General features: G+C 41.1%; 2 protein-coding genes across 2 annotated transcripts; both read right to left on the bottom strand.

Annotated features, from left to right (window-relative positions):
- Nucleotides 1-1,286: 1,286 nt before the first annotated feature.
- LOC110982165 (uncharacterized) lies at nucleotides 1,287-12,848 on the bottom strand. The gene is made up of 7 exons (XM_022240411.2): nucleotides 12,623-12,848; nucleotides 12,178-12,263; nucleotides 10,877-11,595; nucleotides 8,461-8,556; nucleotides 4,927-5,082; nucleotides 3,525-3,574; nucleotides 1,287-3,071 (listed from the first exon to the last, which is right to left on the bottom strand). Exons 3-7 carry the CDS (start codon nucleotides 11,523-11,525, stop codon nucleotides 2,991-2,993), a joined length of 1,032 nt encoding a protein of 343 aa, XP_022096103.2. The 5' UTR covers nucleotides 11,526-11,595; nucleotides 12,178-12,263; nucleotides 12,623-12,848; the 3' UTR covers nucleotides 1,287-2,990.
- A 139-nt stretch (nucleotides 12,849-12,987) lies between these two features.
- Nucleotides 12,988-18,691, bottom strand: LOC147798903 (chromosome transmission fidelity protein 8 homolog). Its single transcript, XM_087138085.1, has 3 exons — nucleotides 18,541-18,691; nucleotides 14,987-15,107; nucleotides 12,988-14,248 (listed from the first exon to the last, which is right to left on the bottom strand). The coding sequence occupies exons 1-3, from the start codon at nucleotides 18,561-18,563 to the stop codon at nucleotides 13,943-13,945; spliced, it is 450 nt and encodes a 149-aa protein (XP_086994211.1). The 5' UTR covers nucleotides 18,564-18,691; the 3' UTR covers nucleotides 12,988-13,942.
- Between the last annotated feature and the right edge of the window lie 93 nt (nucleotides 18,692-18,784).

Here is an 18,784-nt window from a genome sequence, read left to right on the forward strand (position 1 = left end):
AAAATGTTCTTTTATTGGCCCTTGCCGAAAATGACCCCGAAATAGTAGTCAAAGTGTGCGCTCAGATCTGAATGTTGAATGTAGCCGCTTGCTTCTTTGCAAAACAGGCCAACAAGTTGGAAGTTGAAGTAATGTACCCCGAGTTGGAAGCTGCAAGTCCCAAATTCGGTATTATAGCTCCCTGTTATCGCTCTCGACTATGGAATATCTTGTATAAATAAACCATGAGATCACAGAATGTTCATGAGTTTGCACGTAGAAATCTAGCGATCTACTTGAATGCACCCTTAACGCACATTCAGTACTAAATGAGCATTGTGGTTTATACACTGTACATGTACATGTACGCTACTAAGTGTAAACAACGCACACACTTGCGACAAGAGCCATACAGACCTCTTCACTAATAAATTCATAATTATGCACGCATGCGCACAAATGGCGTTGGCGGCGAGAAGTGTGACAGGCCGTTGAAAATGTGGGGGGTGGGGGCAACTTTGATTATCATTTTCTCTCAGGTTTTCTGGCTTTGTTCAGTTTTCTTCAGAAAATCTCATTAAGGTTGGCTCCAAGAACAATAATGATGTAATTTATACTACTTATGATGGAAGGGGGCCATCAAACGGCGGTCTCGTGCGCACAGGAAAAATGTCTGCGCCCAGTCTGGAGGCGTCAAAACTTATCATGCGCTTTAGTATAGCTTTATCGATAAATCTCTACAAATGCCAATCATATGAATGGAATAACAAAGACAACACTGAACCCCCCCCCCTGTTAATTTTATCCCGTAGAGGTCAACCCGGGTCATAAAAGAATAGGAACTTAAGAAACGAGTACATCTTAAATATTCGATGTTCCAAAACATATTGACCTTTTTTGTGCTGGGGTCTTCGGGCGAATGAAGGATGCCGTAAGCCACTCGATCATGGTAATTTGAAAAGCCGGGGGGGGGGTTCTTACACCATAATCCACTAGGGATCACTATATGGCATACAACCGTACATCCAAACGGAGTATTTAGAGGTTTTTCTTTTTCTTTACAATTTTTTCTCTCTTCTTCAGCGTTGTTGAACACATTCAGGTTGCAGAGTCGGAAAGATTAAAATCCGCCTTAATTTTCTGGGAATAATGCAACAGCTCAGCCCCCGGGTCAAGAAGTTGGGACATGCCTCCAAGCCCTCTGGGATTTAAGGCCCTGAAATGATTTCCCCATCACAAATTCATAGTATAATGCTACGAAGAAGTGCTTACAAGAACGCACGGTACGGGTACACTGGACCCACCAGTAAAAGGCACAGATTCAAAATAGACCCATTTTATTTAGAAATGTTCATCATTTATCACCAGTTTAAAAAAGCTTACGATGGTCACATCAATCATGCTCCTCAAAAAGAAAAGCTCAACTTTTAGAATGAGCTATGAAAATACATTACAGGTTACCGTTCTGTGGACTACGTGCCAAACACGGTGGAACTACTTTTAAATGGGTACGCAGTTGTGAGACCACTAAACCTTAGCCATTAACAGACTGATCCATTTAAGCCCTCCCATATTATAGGACCAGCCATGAGAGGGAGGCCATACCCCTTAACGTCGAAAATGTGGGTGCAAAAAGTCTTCCTAGAGTTTAAAACAGCACAGCATCAGAGACCACTTTGACGACAGACGTTTCTTTCGTGCAAAGACGTTACACATCTGTGCACATTCAGTTAAAATTAGTCGCGCATAATCAACGGACACGCGTGACGTGTCCTTCGTTGATAATAGAAGTTCACATAGCGCTATCCGCAGTTAATGCGCTGAGTCCACGGGTTAGTAAGTGTGCACAGGAATCCCCATTATTATAATACCATGACACTATCTTGAGGCTTCATTTCTTGGTGGCAATTCCTGGCGATTCCTTCCCTCATCGACTTTTATCCCTTTGACCTTAAGAAAAGTTGAAAAACTAAAAATCTAGAAAACAAAGAAATACAGCTAATGTATTTTGTCTACAGCTGAAAATGAAACTTGGGAAAGATGACATTACAGGGCCTAAATACGCACATTTAGTATATAAAAAAGCAACTACGAAATGGTCACTGAATACTGAACTTCGGTAACATGGTAATACTGCACGAATGTCCATAAGCCCGTCTCCTTTAAGATTGATGGTGGAACCGAGAGTCCGGACTCCACATCAGTAAGGATGTTAAGCTAAAAATAGATGCTGACGGTGGCATAGCTTGATATCAAGGGGACCGTATCACAAGGTTATTGGGTACGAATGCGAGAGACAAACTGCTACATTCCCAGCCTCGCGCTAGAGTTCGTCAAACTATTGATAGCGGCGTCAAAATACAATTAGCAATGTTGCTCTCGCTTTTCAAAAAGAATGCTGACACAGAAAGCAGTTCTTTGAAGATTGTTTCAAGTATTGCACAAGTCTACTAAACAGCTCTCTCCGACGAACCTTTGCGTGGATCCTTGTCATAACTTGCATGCGACAGAGAGACGCCGCTTCCATCCAGTACTCGGCATTTTTCCCTGTGGACACCCCGAGTATTTCGAGCAGAGATTCATCCTTGTTCCCAAACAACTTTCAACAAAGCTGTATAACAAACATCGTAGTCTGTCACTTCATTTCTTCATTCTCGAAAACACCTCTAAATATAATGATTTGTACCACGTTTACACTTTGTACCATAGTTAACACAACTCCTGTCAGCGTTTTCTTTTGTAATTGTAACCTGGCAAGTTCCAGTCAAAACACTTGTCAAAAGAACTACGTCGTCAGCCAGTGACGCAATTGTAATTCCGAATACTATGCGTAATTTTTGACACAAATAAATGGACAGATTGGCTAAAAACAGAAAGACAGCAAACTTGATACATGGTTCTTTTTTTACATTGATCTGCCCAAAATTTCAAAAAGGTAATAAACCATTGACGTCCGCATAGGCTATTCAAATTTCACTGAGGAAATATATGCCGGATCCTTTTGTTTCCTTTCATATCTGCAGTTCGGCAGAGGTACAGATAACAGATCGATCCTGTTGGTCGACTAGCTTGGCCTTGGCTGTGAAGTGACCCTGCATCAGCAAATAAGGGGGAAAAATCAACTTATTTGAATTAAAATTGTTAAAAATGTCTGGTTATACTCGCTGAAATGTTTTGACACAGTTTGACTGCCACTAAAAATCAGTTGCGTTTCGAGGCGAGCTAAATTGTGGTGAAAAAGAGAGGCTGCTTCTGAGGCAATATGAAGGAATTAATATCATTACGACACGAGAGCGCCTTCAGTTTGCATGTGTGGCCTCGTTTTGCTCTGAAAGACAACGGTAAAGTTGAGTTCAAAGTCAAGTATTTGGTACCTTTGGACCTTTGGTACGCCCTCACCTGTCGATAAGAAGTAACATCAAAGGGTCATGTCTAGACACATGCAAGCTATTCAAGTACACTTTCACGACTGAAGTATTCCTTTGTCACTTTAACCTTACTCGTGACTTGACTTGTGACTCAAATAAAAGTTGTAAAGAACTTACGCTGGGGAGGAAAAACGGAACATGCAGCTCTTTCGTGTAGTACTTGGTTCCTGAAACCATAAACAGTTTACCAGAAGTATAGCATTACACTCCAAAGACTTGAACAAAAAGACGTCTGGACACTGAGTTCTGAACATTAGGGTTTATACGCAAGCCGAGCAAAGAACACGTTCTGTTCGAGTACGTTTCGCTGGCCAAATGCAAATTGGTGTAAGCACTTGAAATTAAGTACACATTGTACCAGCTGCACATGTAATACGCGCATTTCTTCCTCTGGCTTCTTCTATCAGAACAATGACATAAACCGTTTGACCTATCCTGACACATTAGATCACTTTGCTTGACGGTCCGAAACACCGCGGACCCTCTCATTTTATGCAGGTCGGCATGTCCAGTGGCGCGCCCAAGGTGGGCCAAAAGTTTTTCAGTTTTCCCCCAAAACAAAGATACAATATATCTACAACTAAATCTTGTACTATAGCTCTGATATAGCCGCACATCCAGTCCAGTCCCCCGTGGCGCAACGGGGGGGGGGCTTGAATATCATCAGCTGTTTGGGAAATTTGGGGAGTAAATTTCGGTCGGAGGCCCCCCCCCCACACACACACATACTTATGATAGGCCGTGTCCGAATCACTTGGCTACGGCCGGAAATTACACACAACTCTATGGGAACTCGCCGCGGCCACTACCATACTCTTCAAGCAGCAGCCAAGTGATTCGGACACGGCCGTAGGCCTACATACCTAGTGTGGACATTCCTTTGTTTTCGTGCAGTTAAGAAAAAAGCATGTTTCTTGAACTGGGAGCACGATTTTCAGCTGGATTTTTGTAAAATATTTCCTTGACTGTTTCTTTCCCTTTTACGACAGATAATTCTAACTCCAAAATGTCTCTAAACTTCTTTTTCAGAGAAGGAGAAACGTCCTGTGGAGTGGATATTAAGTCAGCAGAACGTCTTTCCTTCCTGAAATAACTTGTGACTTGTGAACAAAAGACGTCCACACGCACGTATTCACAAGTCCACACTGTATGTAAGGTTAGAGCACCCCCCCACACACACACATGTGTAAACGCCTTCAATCGTGGACTCCCTATTGTTCCTCTTTTGTTCATTAACTTTTTCGGAAGACCTCCCGTATGTTTTGTACACGTTTTCCAACCGTGGACTCTTCGGCAACCGTGGACCCTATTGTCCCCTATTGTTCTCGGTCCACGATTGAAGGCGTTTACACACTCACACACATACGACAAATCCTGGGTACGCCACTGGGCACGTCCATGGGTTCCTTAAGGGAGCAATCTTTGAAAGATCGCAAATTGGCCAATACCGTAATTAATGGATCATTTCGCAGTGTGTAAATCAAAAGCAAATTGGTGGTATTCAAGCATCCGCTCCCACCTGCTGCCATGGGGCAGTCGAAGAATGTGTCTCTCTCTTCGCCTGGTTCCAGCTCGGTATCGTCATACAGCGTGCAAATGTCCATCTCTTTGTCATAGAATGACATCTCCCCGTACATGACATGGGCCTGAATCAGGCCGGACACAACTGGCTCGTCTAATACAAAAACAAGCGTAAGAGAACACACAAGCTCATGAACAATTATGTGTTGGGCACAATCGGTTAATATGCGTGATCGCCCGATCACGCTGCGCGATTGGCAGATGTAGTAAATCCCTAACTTAACTTCTGCACAATCGCGAATAAGAAAGAAAAGGCAATTGGCAGTAGCTAATGGTGAAATAATTATTGTAAAAACATGCAATAAAATTGACAGACCACGCAAAGATCGAAGTTGATCGCGCAGATCGACCGATCACCCCCAAACTTTTATGAAATTTGACATTGTTATGTAAGTTTACTGGCACCATGGAATATGGCTAAAAACACACACTCCAACAAGCAAAAAACCAAATCAAAGAAACCGGACACGTAGCATTGACCAAGTCAAAAACAGATTCAAGAGTCACTCCCAGGATTTTTGTCAGCATAGCACTACGCACATGTACCTGCATTGGGCAAAAACCCAAACTCAGATTTGGACACGGCCTCAGACATTTTGTCTTAAATGCTGTGCGCTGAAGTCTCTAGAGGGGCATCCTAATCCACGCTTTGCCCCTTCGCCATGTAATTCCCTCGACCTTTCCGGTACGATAACCTTCCTTCAAGAGCGCCGCGACCGAACTTAAATGAGGGGCACCGTACAAAAGTGAGGAAATTTATTACTAAGAGGCCACCAGCAAAATGCACCAAAAAACCAACCAGCATCCCATCCCGTCATGCCCGAACACTTCGGGCATCTCATCTCAGCATCCCAGCATCTTGGTTGTACTCTAGGCTATGCTTGAATAAGTCCAGCCAACTTAAATAACCCCCTGTCCGCCCCAGTAGTTTCCGGAAACAACACTCAAAACGTCGCAACGTTTTTTACCAGCAGCTCCTCCCACAACTAAATTTTTCCCCTTAGAAAAGATGTTGCTTCCATGGAGTGTCCGTGCATACTACTCTGTACACAGAATACCTTTGTTTGGCGCTCTCATGCCACCACTGACTCATACCATAGAGCTAGAAACACAGCAAAAACACCCCTTCCGGCAACCACAACTTAATAAACCGATTTCTGAGAGTGCCTCAAACTGTCCCCCTGCCTCTCCAGCTCCCCGTATGAGGGAAGTACTGATAATTCAATGGTACTGATCAACCGGACAGTTAAGAACAGCGGATGACATGCACCGGGCACGGGATGGCAACATACTGTTAATCAAATATCATTAGCATACACAATTTGATACTGGGTTATTTGATATCCGACAATGCGTTCGCCCGAAAAGATCGGCGCGGTCGAGAAAACTGATGAACAGGGTTTGGCCGCCTGTGACAAGGCCTATACACACCGGCGGCCCTCTTAGTGAGTTGCGGTGGCTCTCATAAATGAGTAGACGGTACTTTACCAGAGATTGATGCAAGAACTCGTAACTCTACTTAATTAAGCAACTGTTAGAAATGACAAAAAGCCTAACGCCCATCAATTGTGCCTGCCTTCAACCTTATACTGAATGAAAATGGAGACAAGACTTAGTGACAACTCTACGGTGTCAAAAAAATGTGTATCCAGGTATGAGGAAAAAAAGATGGAAAAACTATCAAAAACTATCACATACGCACGTAAAGGTAATGCGTAACCATCAAAAAGGTTTCTTTTTTTAACATATAGACAAAATTTGTCGCGTAGTTATTATGTACGTACATTCGTAGTATTTTCAATCCCTGAAATAAACATCATGAGAAGACTGAAAAATTACGTGTCGAAATACAGTCTACAGACTTTCAACTACAAAACCATTAGATCAGAAGATCACGTCAAATAATTTTACAGAGCGCCTGCACCTTGTATTGAATGCCCTGCAACACAGACTATACCGAGCCACTATCATGGCAATAGCAAACATTAAATTGATAAGAAAACAATACTTAATATCTTCCAAATTGACGCACCATTATCTAATCAAGTGCCCGGTGTATTCGTTTAGGGGATCACATAAAGTGATTCTAATTTGTACGGTATCTGAAATAGACTATACGGGCGGCTTGGTTTTTTCTTGTCAGAGAGACGAAAAATCTGTTATTTATTACGGGGTTCGAAAACAGACAAACAAAAATCTGGAAACTCTTCACTGTGGACCAAAGGTTTAAAAACACCAATGAGGTTTTCTTGTAAAGGCCGGAAAAGCTAAAAAAGAAAAAAAAAGTAGCTTGATGTGTCTTGTTTCTTCCAAACATTCTCAGCTCGTATGACCGCTCTTGGCTGATTTATTCTATTTCAAATATTTCCCCAAGGAATGACAGAGGAAATAATATACACATTCTAAACAAAACTAGTTACCCCACTCTACATTCTACATGGATTTAGCTCCAAGATTACTTTCATGGAACTATAAACATTAAGGAGGACGAGACCGCAATAACTATAAACGTTTCCAATTGGACTTCCTTTCATTAAAAAAGAAACCTACTGAAGAAAGCTTAGAACTTGTGTGACAGTATAAAGGTGAATTCATCCTAAGCTCTCGAGGAAGATACGTGGAATATATGAATATTATAATTTCCCAACTTCGACTCAAAACGCATGTAAGTGCTGATATCAATTTAATCTTCATTTTGCTATCAGATGCTTCAAAATAACATTTACCATGACTGTGAGGTACGTCTCAATGGTTGGGAACAATTTGCACAACAACAATTTATTTTTGAACACTGTCGATTGTAACGCCCTTTTCTCCATCATAATGGAAGATTCAGAAATAGTTAAACATACAATACCAGTAGACAATCTAATGGCAACTCTCTGCATAAATCTACGATTCAAACTTCAGATCAAACGCATTGACAATCCTGATTCTCCCCAATCTGTGCGACTGCAGATGTAAGGGTGCAGACCACTAATTCAAGTGAGAGTTTCTGGCCAGCTCATTAGCATTAAAAGTGCGCCCACGGTATCTTTTGAAAAGGAGATTGTTTGCCCCCCAAAATGGTGAGATTGTGTAAATCCTTTCCAGGATCAACTCCCTGGGTCTTTGAGCTTTCATATGAGAGCAGAAGGGCTAAAAACTACGGTTGAAAAATGGTCCTAAGTGCCCGAGAAAGTTGAGGGTTGCCACTTGAAAAATGGCTGCAATCAGACTTCGGAAAAATCACTTTTTGGGAGTGATTTTGCTTTGTGGGAATAATTAAAAATGTAATTGGTTAACCCACAAAAAAATGAAAAGAAATTGAAAGATAAGTGATCAGACAAGAATTTTATTTGTGTTTCAGAAATCTCAGAGATGTTGGCGTGCATGCTATTGGGCCATGAACAGTGCTGATTTTACACTGTTTTCAATGGGGCTTGAATTAGTGGACTGTACCCGTAAGGTTGATGTGTTGAATGTTTCTTACCGAATGTGGTATTCATGACGACGACCACTTTCAGCCCTCCTCTGTCTTCGTCTTTCATCAACAGTATCTTACCGACCTCTGCTGGATCAGGGTCGTCTGCAGAGGAACGGGACAATAGACCTACGCTGTGAATGAGCGTCACATATAGACGGTGCACAATAGTTTATTTTCGAGAAACTGACTCTTTCATTTTGAAACGTTGCAGGGACGATATAATACCTCGTATACATGTACGTTTTGGGAAGTCCAGTAACCTGTGGTTTACCAATGCCCAAGAAAACGGAGAAACATTCCTCTCATGATTTGTGGGGGGAGGGTTACTTTCAAATCTAAAGGCTATTGTGAGATTCTTGCAACTGCGCATTAATGTCTGTGGTATCTACCAAATTCCGCCGAAATGTCCACGAGACAATTAAAGACTTATAGGACTAAGAAGAAAATGTGCAATCTTTGAGTTTGACCTTCCTTCATGCATGCACCAATTATATATTATAAGTTGAAATGGATCTGAGTTGAAATAGAGCCAAATCCATTCATTTATGCATTTTGATTCATTCAACACTTCCCTTAAACCTTGCCACAGGAACCCCCTTTTATTACACACAAATACATGTACACAGTTATGTATATACCCTACATGGACGCTCCATATGCTTCCAATGTAGGCTCTACTGCACTGTTTGCCTAGATTTGCTTCTGCACGTCCACAGAAAAATTTCTTTCAACCAAAGTCATTGCGTCGGCAACTTGTTCAAGTCTCGTCCCAAGTCACGCCACGAGATTGTTTTCCATGTCAAATAATCTCAACTTGACAAAAGCAACTAAAGTCTCGCTGGCGTCAAGCCGGCAATTTGAGTCAACGAACTTTTCCTAACCCTGACCTGTCAGGGCCACGTTCAATGGCGCAAGACACGCTAAAGGTATACAAGTATGTACAGCACACGCAAATGGGAATGGCACTGCATCGTGCCCCGACTGTGGAACTATTTCCGTGATATAGTTTCGAAAATAACGAGTCCTGGGAATAAAGCAAACATGTAAACACGTCCTTGGTCAAAGACGACAACGCACGAATACAATGGAACTGCAAAAGTTACCCTTGGCTCCTCCCCCTCCTCCTCCACAAAAAGTGAAAAAAAAAAGAAATTCGAAAAGAAAGTAACGAAAAAGGAACAATCAAAGGGATAAAAATCACGAATGTACTTGATAATACCTTCAACTTCTTCCGTCAAGGAAGGATCCAGAAAAAATTTTTCGGGAGGCCAAACTTTTTTTGGAGGGGGGGGGGAAGAATTAAACATTTTTACATGTGACCTTTTCTGGCCTTCGGGGGGTGTGAGGCTACATTTTTTTTCATTAAATGGGAAGAAAAACATAACTGAAAAATCGCCTTTCTCTGATTTTTCAGAAATTCTCATTTTTGGGGGGCTCCTTAGTTCTTAGCAGATGGTTTTATTGTCAGTCCCCCCCCCGAAAAAATTCGTGGTTACGCCCAATAACTCACAGGCAGAGGCGTAGCTAGGATTTTACTAGTGGGGGGAATCAAAGGGGGCACCAGCATCTTATGGGGGGCACCAGCTTTCAGTGGTGTGATTTTTTGGGGCAAGTTTTTGTTAGCCTTGTTCAATATCCACTCATCCATTTTTTTCGGGGGGGGCGACGGGAATTTGTGGGGGAACGTGCCCCCAAGACCCCCCTGTGGCTACGCCACTGCTCACAGGAAGAACAAAAGGAAGCAAACAAGGACTGCGAACTTTTCAGTTACGAACGCAAACTAAACCCATACAAGTATTCATTAATTTTCGTAGGGAGCCTGCGCTTGAGCATCGATTCAAAGGGTAATAATGAAAGTCGTTATCAAAACATGATAAAAACAAAATAGAGTCTTATCGTAATGGAAAAAAGCCCTACATTGTATCCTGTGGTGTGCAGGTCAATGATTTGTGCACTGTAAACAGGCTTGACTTCTTGCCTCTTCTTTCAAAGCAAAAGCATCAATCATTATGGACTAGGCTATTCTTAAATATCGTGTAATGTTTTATTAATCTTATTGTTATGTAGAAAACTTTGACCCAGTTTCATTTCATTGGAGAACAAAATAAAAAAAAAAACTACAGGTGGTGGTTGTTAAAGCAACAACCACAGAGCTGTTTCGGATTTCAAGTTGTTTAATAGGAAAAAATAAATATAAATGAGGTCAATCAGATATATAAAACTACCAAAGTCGACTAGTGGAAGAAAACGTGTACAAACCCTATGGGGAAAAGTCTAAGAAAAAAAAGTTTAACGAAAACAAAAGCTGTTTCGCCGAAATGCCGAAACAGTTAAAAAAAGATCTAGTTTAGACGGCAAGATTTGTTTGGATGTTTGTCCCGAGGCTGTACACCTGGGGAGAAATCTCTGGATCACCGCTTACCACAGTATCCCCACATGGTGCCCACGTCCACCAAGTTGTTGTCTGTCACCCACTTATCCCAGTCGAATCTGGGATAGTCGAGGTGAGAGATTATCTTGGATCTGCCACCACCGTCTGTATCTGCGCCTCCTTTCTCTCCGTTCACGTTGACTTCTTTGACATCATCCTTGACACCATTTGCATTTTCAGATGCTGCAGTGGTCCTCGCAGAAATCTGCCCAACTGGCTCTGTGGGGGATTTTTCCTGTTTTTCCTGATCCGAAGCCACGATGACATCAATTAAACTGTCGATGTTCACCACTGCACGGGCACTGTCGTTCCCATGGGGATCGTTTGCCAAGGAGGAACCTTGACTTAGCAAGTCATCTTTGGGATGAGTGCCCTGGTCCCTTACAATTTTCTCCTTCGTCCGCTTAGCTGTGTCGACCTCCTGGTTGAGGATATGTCTGGAGTCGTCGGCCGAATTGGACTTGGACGGTCCGATGTCGTTCGAAAATTTGGGTGGGCCTAGCTTGTGAGCAGAGTTATGGGCGTTGGCCTGAAGTGTCTCGTCCGCTGGTGGGTGGTTGAAGAAGGTAAGATACACGCCTACAAAGGCCAACACGGTGATCATCCCGCACGCGAAGCCGCGTTTGAATGTCATTTTCATCGTCTGGAAACAGTCGTCGTACGGAGAGCAAGATCAGAATGTAACTCCGCTGTGGAACACTGTCATGGGCCTGGAGTAGCATTACAGGAAGTTTTGAACAAATTTAGATTTCGTTTATCAAATAACAAACACATGTAATTACAAGCAGGAAAATGATCAGATAAGGTGAAATCCATAGCAAGAATTTATTAAATTATTTCAAAGAACCTATCCCTATTCTAAAACCCATCAACTTGATGACAACGAATAGCTCTCAAGTTTCAAAACCGGGTCCAAACCGTTGCAACTCAAGGTGCAACGTTACCGGGGGTGAAGGGCAATGCCCCTTCGCCCAAAAAGGTTTCTTTCTTTTTTCCCAGATAAAAGGCCATGTTTTGGGTTTATTCAGATTTCTTTCCTTACAGAAGTGTGAAAAGTCTTACTTCTCAGAAAAGCTACGAATGCTTACATGATAAAAATTTCAAATGTCTGCCCCCCCTCAAAAAAAATTGGTTCTAGATCCGCCCATAGACGTTTTAAATCGAATTCATGAATTGGTGTTCACATTAGATAGCAGTGACAACGAAGTCATGGTAATGCCCATGAAAAAACCACAGAAGTGCAAGTGCGTGTACCATTGAGGAAAGAAGACGGGTGTACATTGTATACTCACCAGTGTGCGTGCCCGTCAACATGTTTTGTGCCAAAACGTCCAAGTGCACCACATTCGCAGCTCCTGGGTTGAACACATTTCTAAAACTGAATGTATGTCAAACAACAGACAAAAGGTAACCAGGGGACTCGAAATGGGCAAGTTGCAAGTGTGTCAAATGCCGTCTGCAACGTTTATTAAAAAGCCAACTTGTAACACAAACAGAGCAACTTGTTGATCTTTCATCCTGGGCAGTGATAAGGGAAACAGCTGATCGTTTCAGTCCAAATTCCGATTGTTTCCCTGCAGTTTCGCAATGCATACATTATTTTTCTACACGTGAACCCATGAAACGGATTCCCGCTGACATGTGACACTTCAATTGCATTGGTTTTGTTGACCGATTTCTCCTCGAGCTGTTTGGAAATGATACAGATGTAATGCTCTATGCGCACACTATACTTACACGTGTATTGCGGGTTGTTTTCTTTGCTCTGCCAACATTGTATGTAAATTTCTGGAGGGGTCAATTCCACGAAAGTTCGGCCGTGAGCGTATTATGCACGAACGGCACTCGTGATGTGTATGGCTTTGGTTTCATCGTGGTTGACCGCGGATGTGACCGTGACAAATTGACCGCTCAAGAGGGACTAAGCATGGAAAAAAATCCGGCCAATTATAGAAGCAGCTTTTGCCGTCTGGTGAACGTTAACAAAGCGCTGACGTCCGAAACCTATTAACGTGTACTAGGCTTTCGAGTGCGGTTCACACCATGCATTCCTATCAACTCAAGTACAAATCCAAATAAATGTTCTTTCCAAAAACGGAATATACCTTTTGCTAGTGATTTTCATTGTATCTTTTCATCTTTGTGTTCAAAATAAGCCACACAATATCACCAAAAAAAAAAAAACAAAAACCATACAATATGATTTAAAAGTGAGGGGTATTGGCGTCGCGGGGGATTAAAGGGGGCGCCTCGCCTTCTCCAGAAAAAAATGACACAATAACTCCCACCCCCAACATAATACCAAAAGAAAACGAAAAAAAAAATGAAAATCGCAGATTTTGGTTTGGGGAAAAACATTTTAAAATTACCTCTTCCACTGTTTAAGGTTTATAACTTTGTTAGAGATGAAGCCCCCCCAAATAAATACTGTGTGCAGATTTTTTAATTAAAAAGAAAAGTTGATTCCTTTTGACAGTTTTTGTGGTTTGATTGGCAGGAATAGTTTTTTCCACCGAAGCAAGCGGCGTGGAACCCAACATCATTTTCGTTAACAGCCTATATATATATAATAATAAGCCTATACAATAATAAATACAAGCCAGTGATAAATATGGCTGGTCATTAAGAAGCGTACTCCTACGTAACAGTAATTCCGATGTCACACTTTTAACTCACTCGGTGATCCAGTGAATGACATGAATGTTATTTGAAAACTTTGCTGCAGCTACTTTATTCCAGTGTTGGATCCCTCGTACATGAGTACGAGGACTCCAACACAAGACAAAACCCATCCATCACGTCCTAATGTCAACAAGTTCTTCTTGTTGAAGTCCTCGTACATGAGTACGAGGACTCCAACACTGTTTATATTTCTAAAACTGCGTGATATTTAGTTTTAACTCAGGCTAACATGAATTCATCCATCTTCTTAATACTAAGGAAAAGCCTAGAATCAATTAACAACTATACAAGGAAATGATTCTCGGATTCCAAAGATTGGAACAGTCTTAGCGCAAAGTCTCCAAAACCGAATACAGTCAAATTTAAACAACAGTCTTAATGACCCTTCTTTGGAACATAGGTGATAATAGGTTTTGGTCGAGTCCTGAAAACAATTTTCCGTTTGATGGCGGCAGACACTTTATAATGAACTTCTGTCTTCCCCCCTTCCTCCTCTTGTGCCACAGTTGCTTTGGTAACCACATCTTCATCTTGGTCAGTTTCCATAGATACAGGTGAGTTGTCATGTTCAGTGTCCTTTGGTGTGGGCTTGGTGTTTTTTATAAGAACGATGTAAGGTTTGTCCAGGGAAGACACCTTGCCATACAAAATGTGATGCCCAATAATCATGATCGGTAGGCCCTGGAAAAAAAATATGAACAAACAGATAAATAATTTGACAAAAATAATGTTTTGGAACTCTCTATTCAACATAAATGAAAAACAAAAATAAACAACTTTTCACACTATCAAATTTGATTTGATTGTTACAATTTGATCATCAAACTATATGAATTTCTAAGAGACTGGACAAGCATAAAATTCTACATGTAAATCACTTCGAAAAAGAAAGCTACCCATCTACACTCGTGAATTCCCCAGCCTGCATACATCTATAAAAATCTTCAAAACTCATTGCCTTCAATGGAATGTTTCCCCAAAAGCAATTGCATTCATTGGAAAATAAACCTTTTGAATGGGAATGACCAGTAGTCAATTGACACGTGGACCAACCAGGCCTGGCTAAGGACTCTGACACCCCACTTCAGGGGGCCACCCCAAAATGTCATATACATATTTGTTCCAATTAAAAAAATATAATCTTTGTCCCACCCTCTTAATTGATTCACAAACAATAAAGTTAAACATTTCTTGGGCCTAGGACTTTCTATGACCTTAATCCAGCCTTTGGCAGAGCTTACACTCCTATTTCGCATTTCGAACATCTCTTGGATATTCTACATTTAGATTTTAATTATGACTCCCAACTCATAACTGCTGCCTTCTGGTACATTTCTAAGGCCCTTTTGAACAACAAACAAGCTAGTTTTTTTGTAAATGATCTACATATTTGGTAAGCTGTTGCAAATACACATGTACCTTCTTGTTGAAGTGGAGGTCCCCAATAAAGTTTCCTGCAAGTTGTTCATTGCCAGAGCATTCCAACTGTCCTTGCATCTCTATCAACATCCATTCTGGAATGCCACTTTCTGGGCTGGCACTTCAAAAAAAGAATGTGAGAAAAAAATGGCATCTTTTTCATTTGAAGTGTTAGTGTGTAACCCCCCCCTCAAAAACAACAACAACAACAACAAAGGTTTAGCAACATGTCTCCCCAGTTCCCCAGTTATACCACTGGTCAAGCCACAAGACAAAGCCCATCCATCAGGTCCTAATGTCATTTTAGTCATCATAAGGTTATGATTTTGACAATCCTTACTTGAACCCTTTTACTGAACATGTAATATCTACATGTATCCTTATTTGTAGGAAATCCTAGAGCTGGATTTTTGTTTCGCTCAGTATTTGAAGTTTTTAAAAGGTGTGTATGAGTCCAGAATGTTCATTGCAGCCTCGAGCAGTCTTGCCTTTATACAAGAGTCATCTTTAGGACAGCCTTGCCAGAAAATATGACAGTCTTGCTAATTTTGTGATAAAGAACTTGGTTCTAACAAGTAAGGATTACTATTATTATTGATTGTAGTCAAAGTACAAAAGTGGTCTGCTTGTTAGAAGTTGTGCTTATTAACAAGATGCTAGTTCAAGGGTTTTATCCCTAGCACCAGTATGAGCTGTGTTTCCCTAAATAGTTAGTCAGAGGTGTGAGAGAGTGACAAATGAATAAAAACAGCTGAAAAAGGCATAAAGAAGCTGAATTGTGAAAATCTCCTGTACTTTTGTACACAGCCAGTGAGCAAAAAAGCTGACATCCAACCAAAAAAGCCCAAATCAGCTAAAAAGCTGAAAAATCTCACCCCTGTAGTTATCTGTCATTGCTTGTAATAAAGTGAACACTTCTCCAAAAATGAATGAAATTTCACTTTATTCCACTTCATGCAGAGGAGGAGTTTTGTTGTTGATTTGGTTGATTTTTTTGCTTTAGTAATTTTTTTGTTGTAGGTGAAGTTTGGAAACAACATTCCTAGCCACTGACACGTGTTGTTACAACCAGGCTACAGGCATAGAGATGTACGTATAAATTGACTAGAGTGCTTTCTGTGCTAACTCCCTGTGCAAAGTGAAGCCTATTGGGGGCATCCATGCTTGTGCACAAACCTATGGAGAACTTCAAAATGTGTACTGCTATTAGACCTGTGTCTGTATATTGAACAATGTGTCAACAAAGCTGATAAACCAACCACTTACACTTGAAGGCACAGTAAATCAGTAAATGAGCATTTGGTTTTGCTTGGTGAGTACTGCAAACACGTGTCAATCAAATGATAAAACACAGGCTATATGTTATTAGAATTGAGCATTACATTTAGAGTACATAATTTGGAATTTGTTCCCTCTTATATTATGTTCTACAAAACTAGGCATGAATCCAATGTGTCTGCTTCCAGAAGGCAGCAAAACTTCTCAGCATGGGGAATGACGAAATAGGGTTTAGGAAATGAAACTATATGGCTACAGGTTAGATTGAGGCTGCTGCCTGCAAAATTCTGGTTTTACTGATCAAAAGGGTCTGTAATCTCCACATGAAATGACCATAAAAATAATCCAATGAAATTGACAGAATGCCCGTGAGTCACTTCTAAGCTAGCTTGTGAAAGCTCAGTGACGGTCATGACAGTGTGCTTCGGTAGGCACTAATTTAACTAAACATTACCAGTCATCACTTTAATTAACACGGTGACTAGGAAGGGCAATAACACTTCAGGGTGCATGACATATAACGGTGCATGTAGTTTTTAATTCAACTCTCAAGATCAAGAGTCCATTTGAGTAATAATATAAAGAGGTTAACATCAGCAAATGCACTTTCGCAACACCCGTGTACAGTTAATGCAAGTCATGCTTAGATGGAAATATCCAACCCTAAAAGGCTCATTATATCTCCCCATGCTGTGAGCCAACAGACAAATCAGATGAGAATTCATTCCGAGGGGCCATTTACACTAACGCAGTTGTCTCAACCTGAGCATGCGTGAGCACTTAGCCAACTGACTACTGCCTATATTGGTCTAGGAGGAATTTCACGCGCACAAATCGCCTGCGTGCAAACAGGATGGCCCCCTGGCTTCTAATTTTGGTGGTCAGATTTGTCTGTAGTGCTGATATTTCTATCTACGTGATGATTAGAAAAGCAAGTCCATAAGTGGTAATGCATTGGGCATCTAAATATGATGAATTTCCTTCACAAAATCTTTTCAAAGGCATTTCCTGAAAGAATTCCATACACGGACGCTACTAATTATTCCCTGCACTAACCTATTAGCCATCTGAAAGCAATAAAGTGTCCTAAAAAGTCAAATTTGGCAGGGTTTGTGCACAAAGTGCAAAGTGGCATTTGCTGTGTCCACATTTTCCCTTCCCAGTGCACTGCAATAAATGGCAATTAATAATAATAATAATAGTGTTTATTGAAGAAACGCTTTCCATACCAAGCATCTCAAAGTGCAGTACAATATAAAACAATATTAAAACAATAAAATAAAACATGCACAATCATATCTAACTATTAAAATTAGTTAAAATACTCATTAAAAAGGAAGGTTTTCAGACGCCTTTTAAAACCATCATACGATTGAAACTGATACACTGAAACCGGCAGATTAGGACAACAGCCTGGGGTCAAGCGAAAATAACAAGTCTGGTCATCATGGTCCTTAATGTTAGAAGGCACCTCATCGTGCCCACATAAACAAGGTCATGGTAAAGGCTGGTCCATACTTGGTGCAAAACTTCGGGCACAAAAGTGAATTTGTGATGTCAAATTCAACATGTTCAAGTATTTGCGCTGCAAATTCCCACAAGTTGAACACATTTCAACTTGAGCAACATTTTACTGCAAATATCTTGTGACATCAAATCTGCTTCACTTTCACGTTTGCCTGAATGGATGTGAACTGCATTATCCACTGTGTTAGTTTCTGGAACTTGGTCATGCCGGTCTGGTTGAAATTATCCATTTGGGGAGTAAGAGTACTAAAAAAAACAGCCAAAGCTCTGACGTAAAAGTTTGCCAGTTCCTTTTTTGGACGAATTTCGCTGATTGGATAATACCTTATTTGCATGAGTAAAAGACAGAGTTTAATTGGTTTAAAGTTACAGGGGATGGGTCTGACAGAACGGCAGTATACATAGTAACATACATGAAATGCGCCATGTTTGTGCATGTCAACACAACCATCTCTTCACACTGATGAAAATAAGGTAAGATTGGAAAGTCAAATTCTTCTCCCAATTTACTCTTCCAAATGCAACCCAAATTAATTAGGGCCATGGCAATCAAGAGAAACTGCCCTAATAATACTCTTTTTCAGGGCAGATCTTTATTTGTAAAAGTAACTAAAAACAAGGGGGTCCCCAATGCAAATTCACAATCCCCCGCCGGCCTTCCGCATGTTCCTCCGTATAGCTAGCTGGATTCGCCACTGAATCATTTCAGCGCTTGCGACGTGTTTGGACATGGACATACATATACTTACGCTTTCACTACTAACTGGACCATCTTAACTGCGACAAATGTATCTCCTTTCCATGCAAAACTGTATGATTTGTGAAATATTTCAGAGTAAACTTGGCAAGACTCAGCGCTCGATCAGTCTTTTTCGCGGGAAAAGTTTGTTTTGATGGTGGCGCCACCAAGCGGCCTATGAGTAAGACTCCTGCCAACTGAACAATGAACTTGGAGAAACGAGAGATTTTATTGGGGGATTGTCGCAAAATCTT

Source organism: Acanthaster planci, linkage group LG06, assembly GCF_054643075.1.
Source record: "Acanthaster planci isolate LZ-2023a linkage group LG06, COTS_SCS, whole genome shotgun sequence".
NCBI classification, from domain to species: domain Eukaryota; kingdom Metazoa; phylum Echinodermata; class Asteroidea; order Valvatida; family Acanthasteridae; genus Acanthaster; species Acanthaster planci.

Coding starts and splice junctions, on each gene's coding strand:
- LOC110982165 (XM_022240411.2), bottom strand. CDS start 11,525: ATGAAAATGACATTCAAACGCGGCTTCGCGTGCGGGATGATCACCGTG. Junction 8,557..10,876: donor CACCATGTGGGGATACTGTG/GTAAGCGGTGAT, acceptor GTTCCTCTGCAG/ACGACCCTGATCCAGCAGAG. Junction 5,083..8,460: donor CGTCATGAATACCACATTCG/GTAAGAAACATT, acceptor TTTTTGTATTAG/ACGAGCCAGTTGTGTCCGGC.
- LOC147798903 (XM_087138085.1), bottom strand. CDS start 18,563: ATGGTCCAGTTAGTAGTGAAAGC. Junction 15,108..18,540: donor GTCCAGTTAGTAGTGAAAGC/GTAAGTATATGT, acceptor CTTTTTTTGAAG/TGCCAGCCCAGAAAGTGGCA. Junction 14,249..14,986: donor ACCTCCACTTCAACAAGAAG/GTACATGTGTAT, acceptor TTTTTTTTCCAG/GGCCTACCGATCATGATTAT.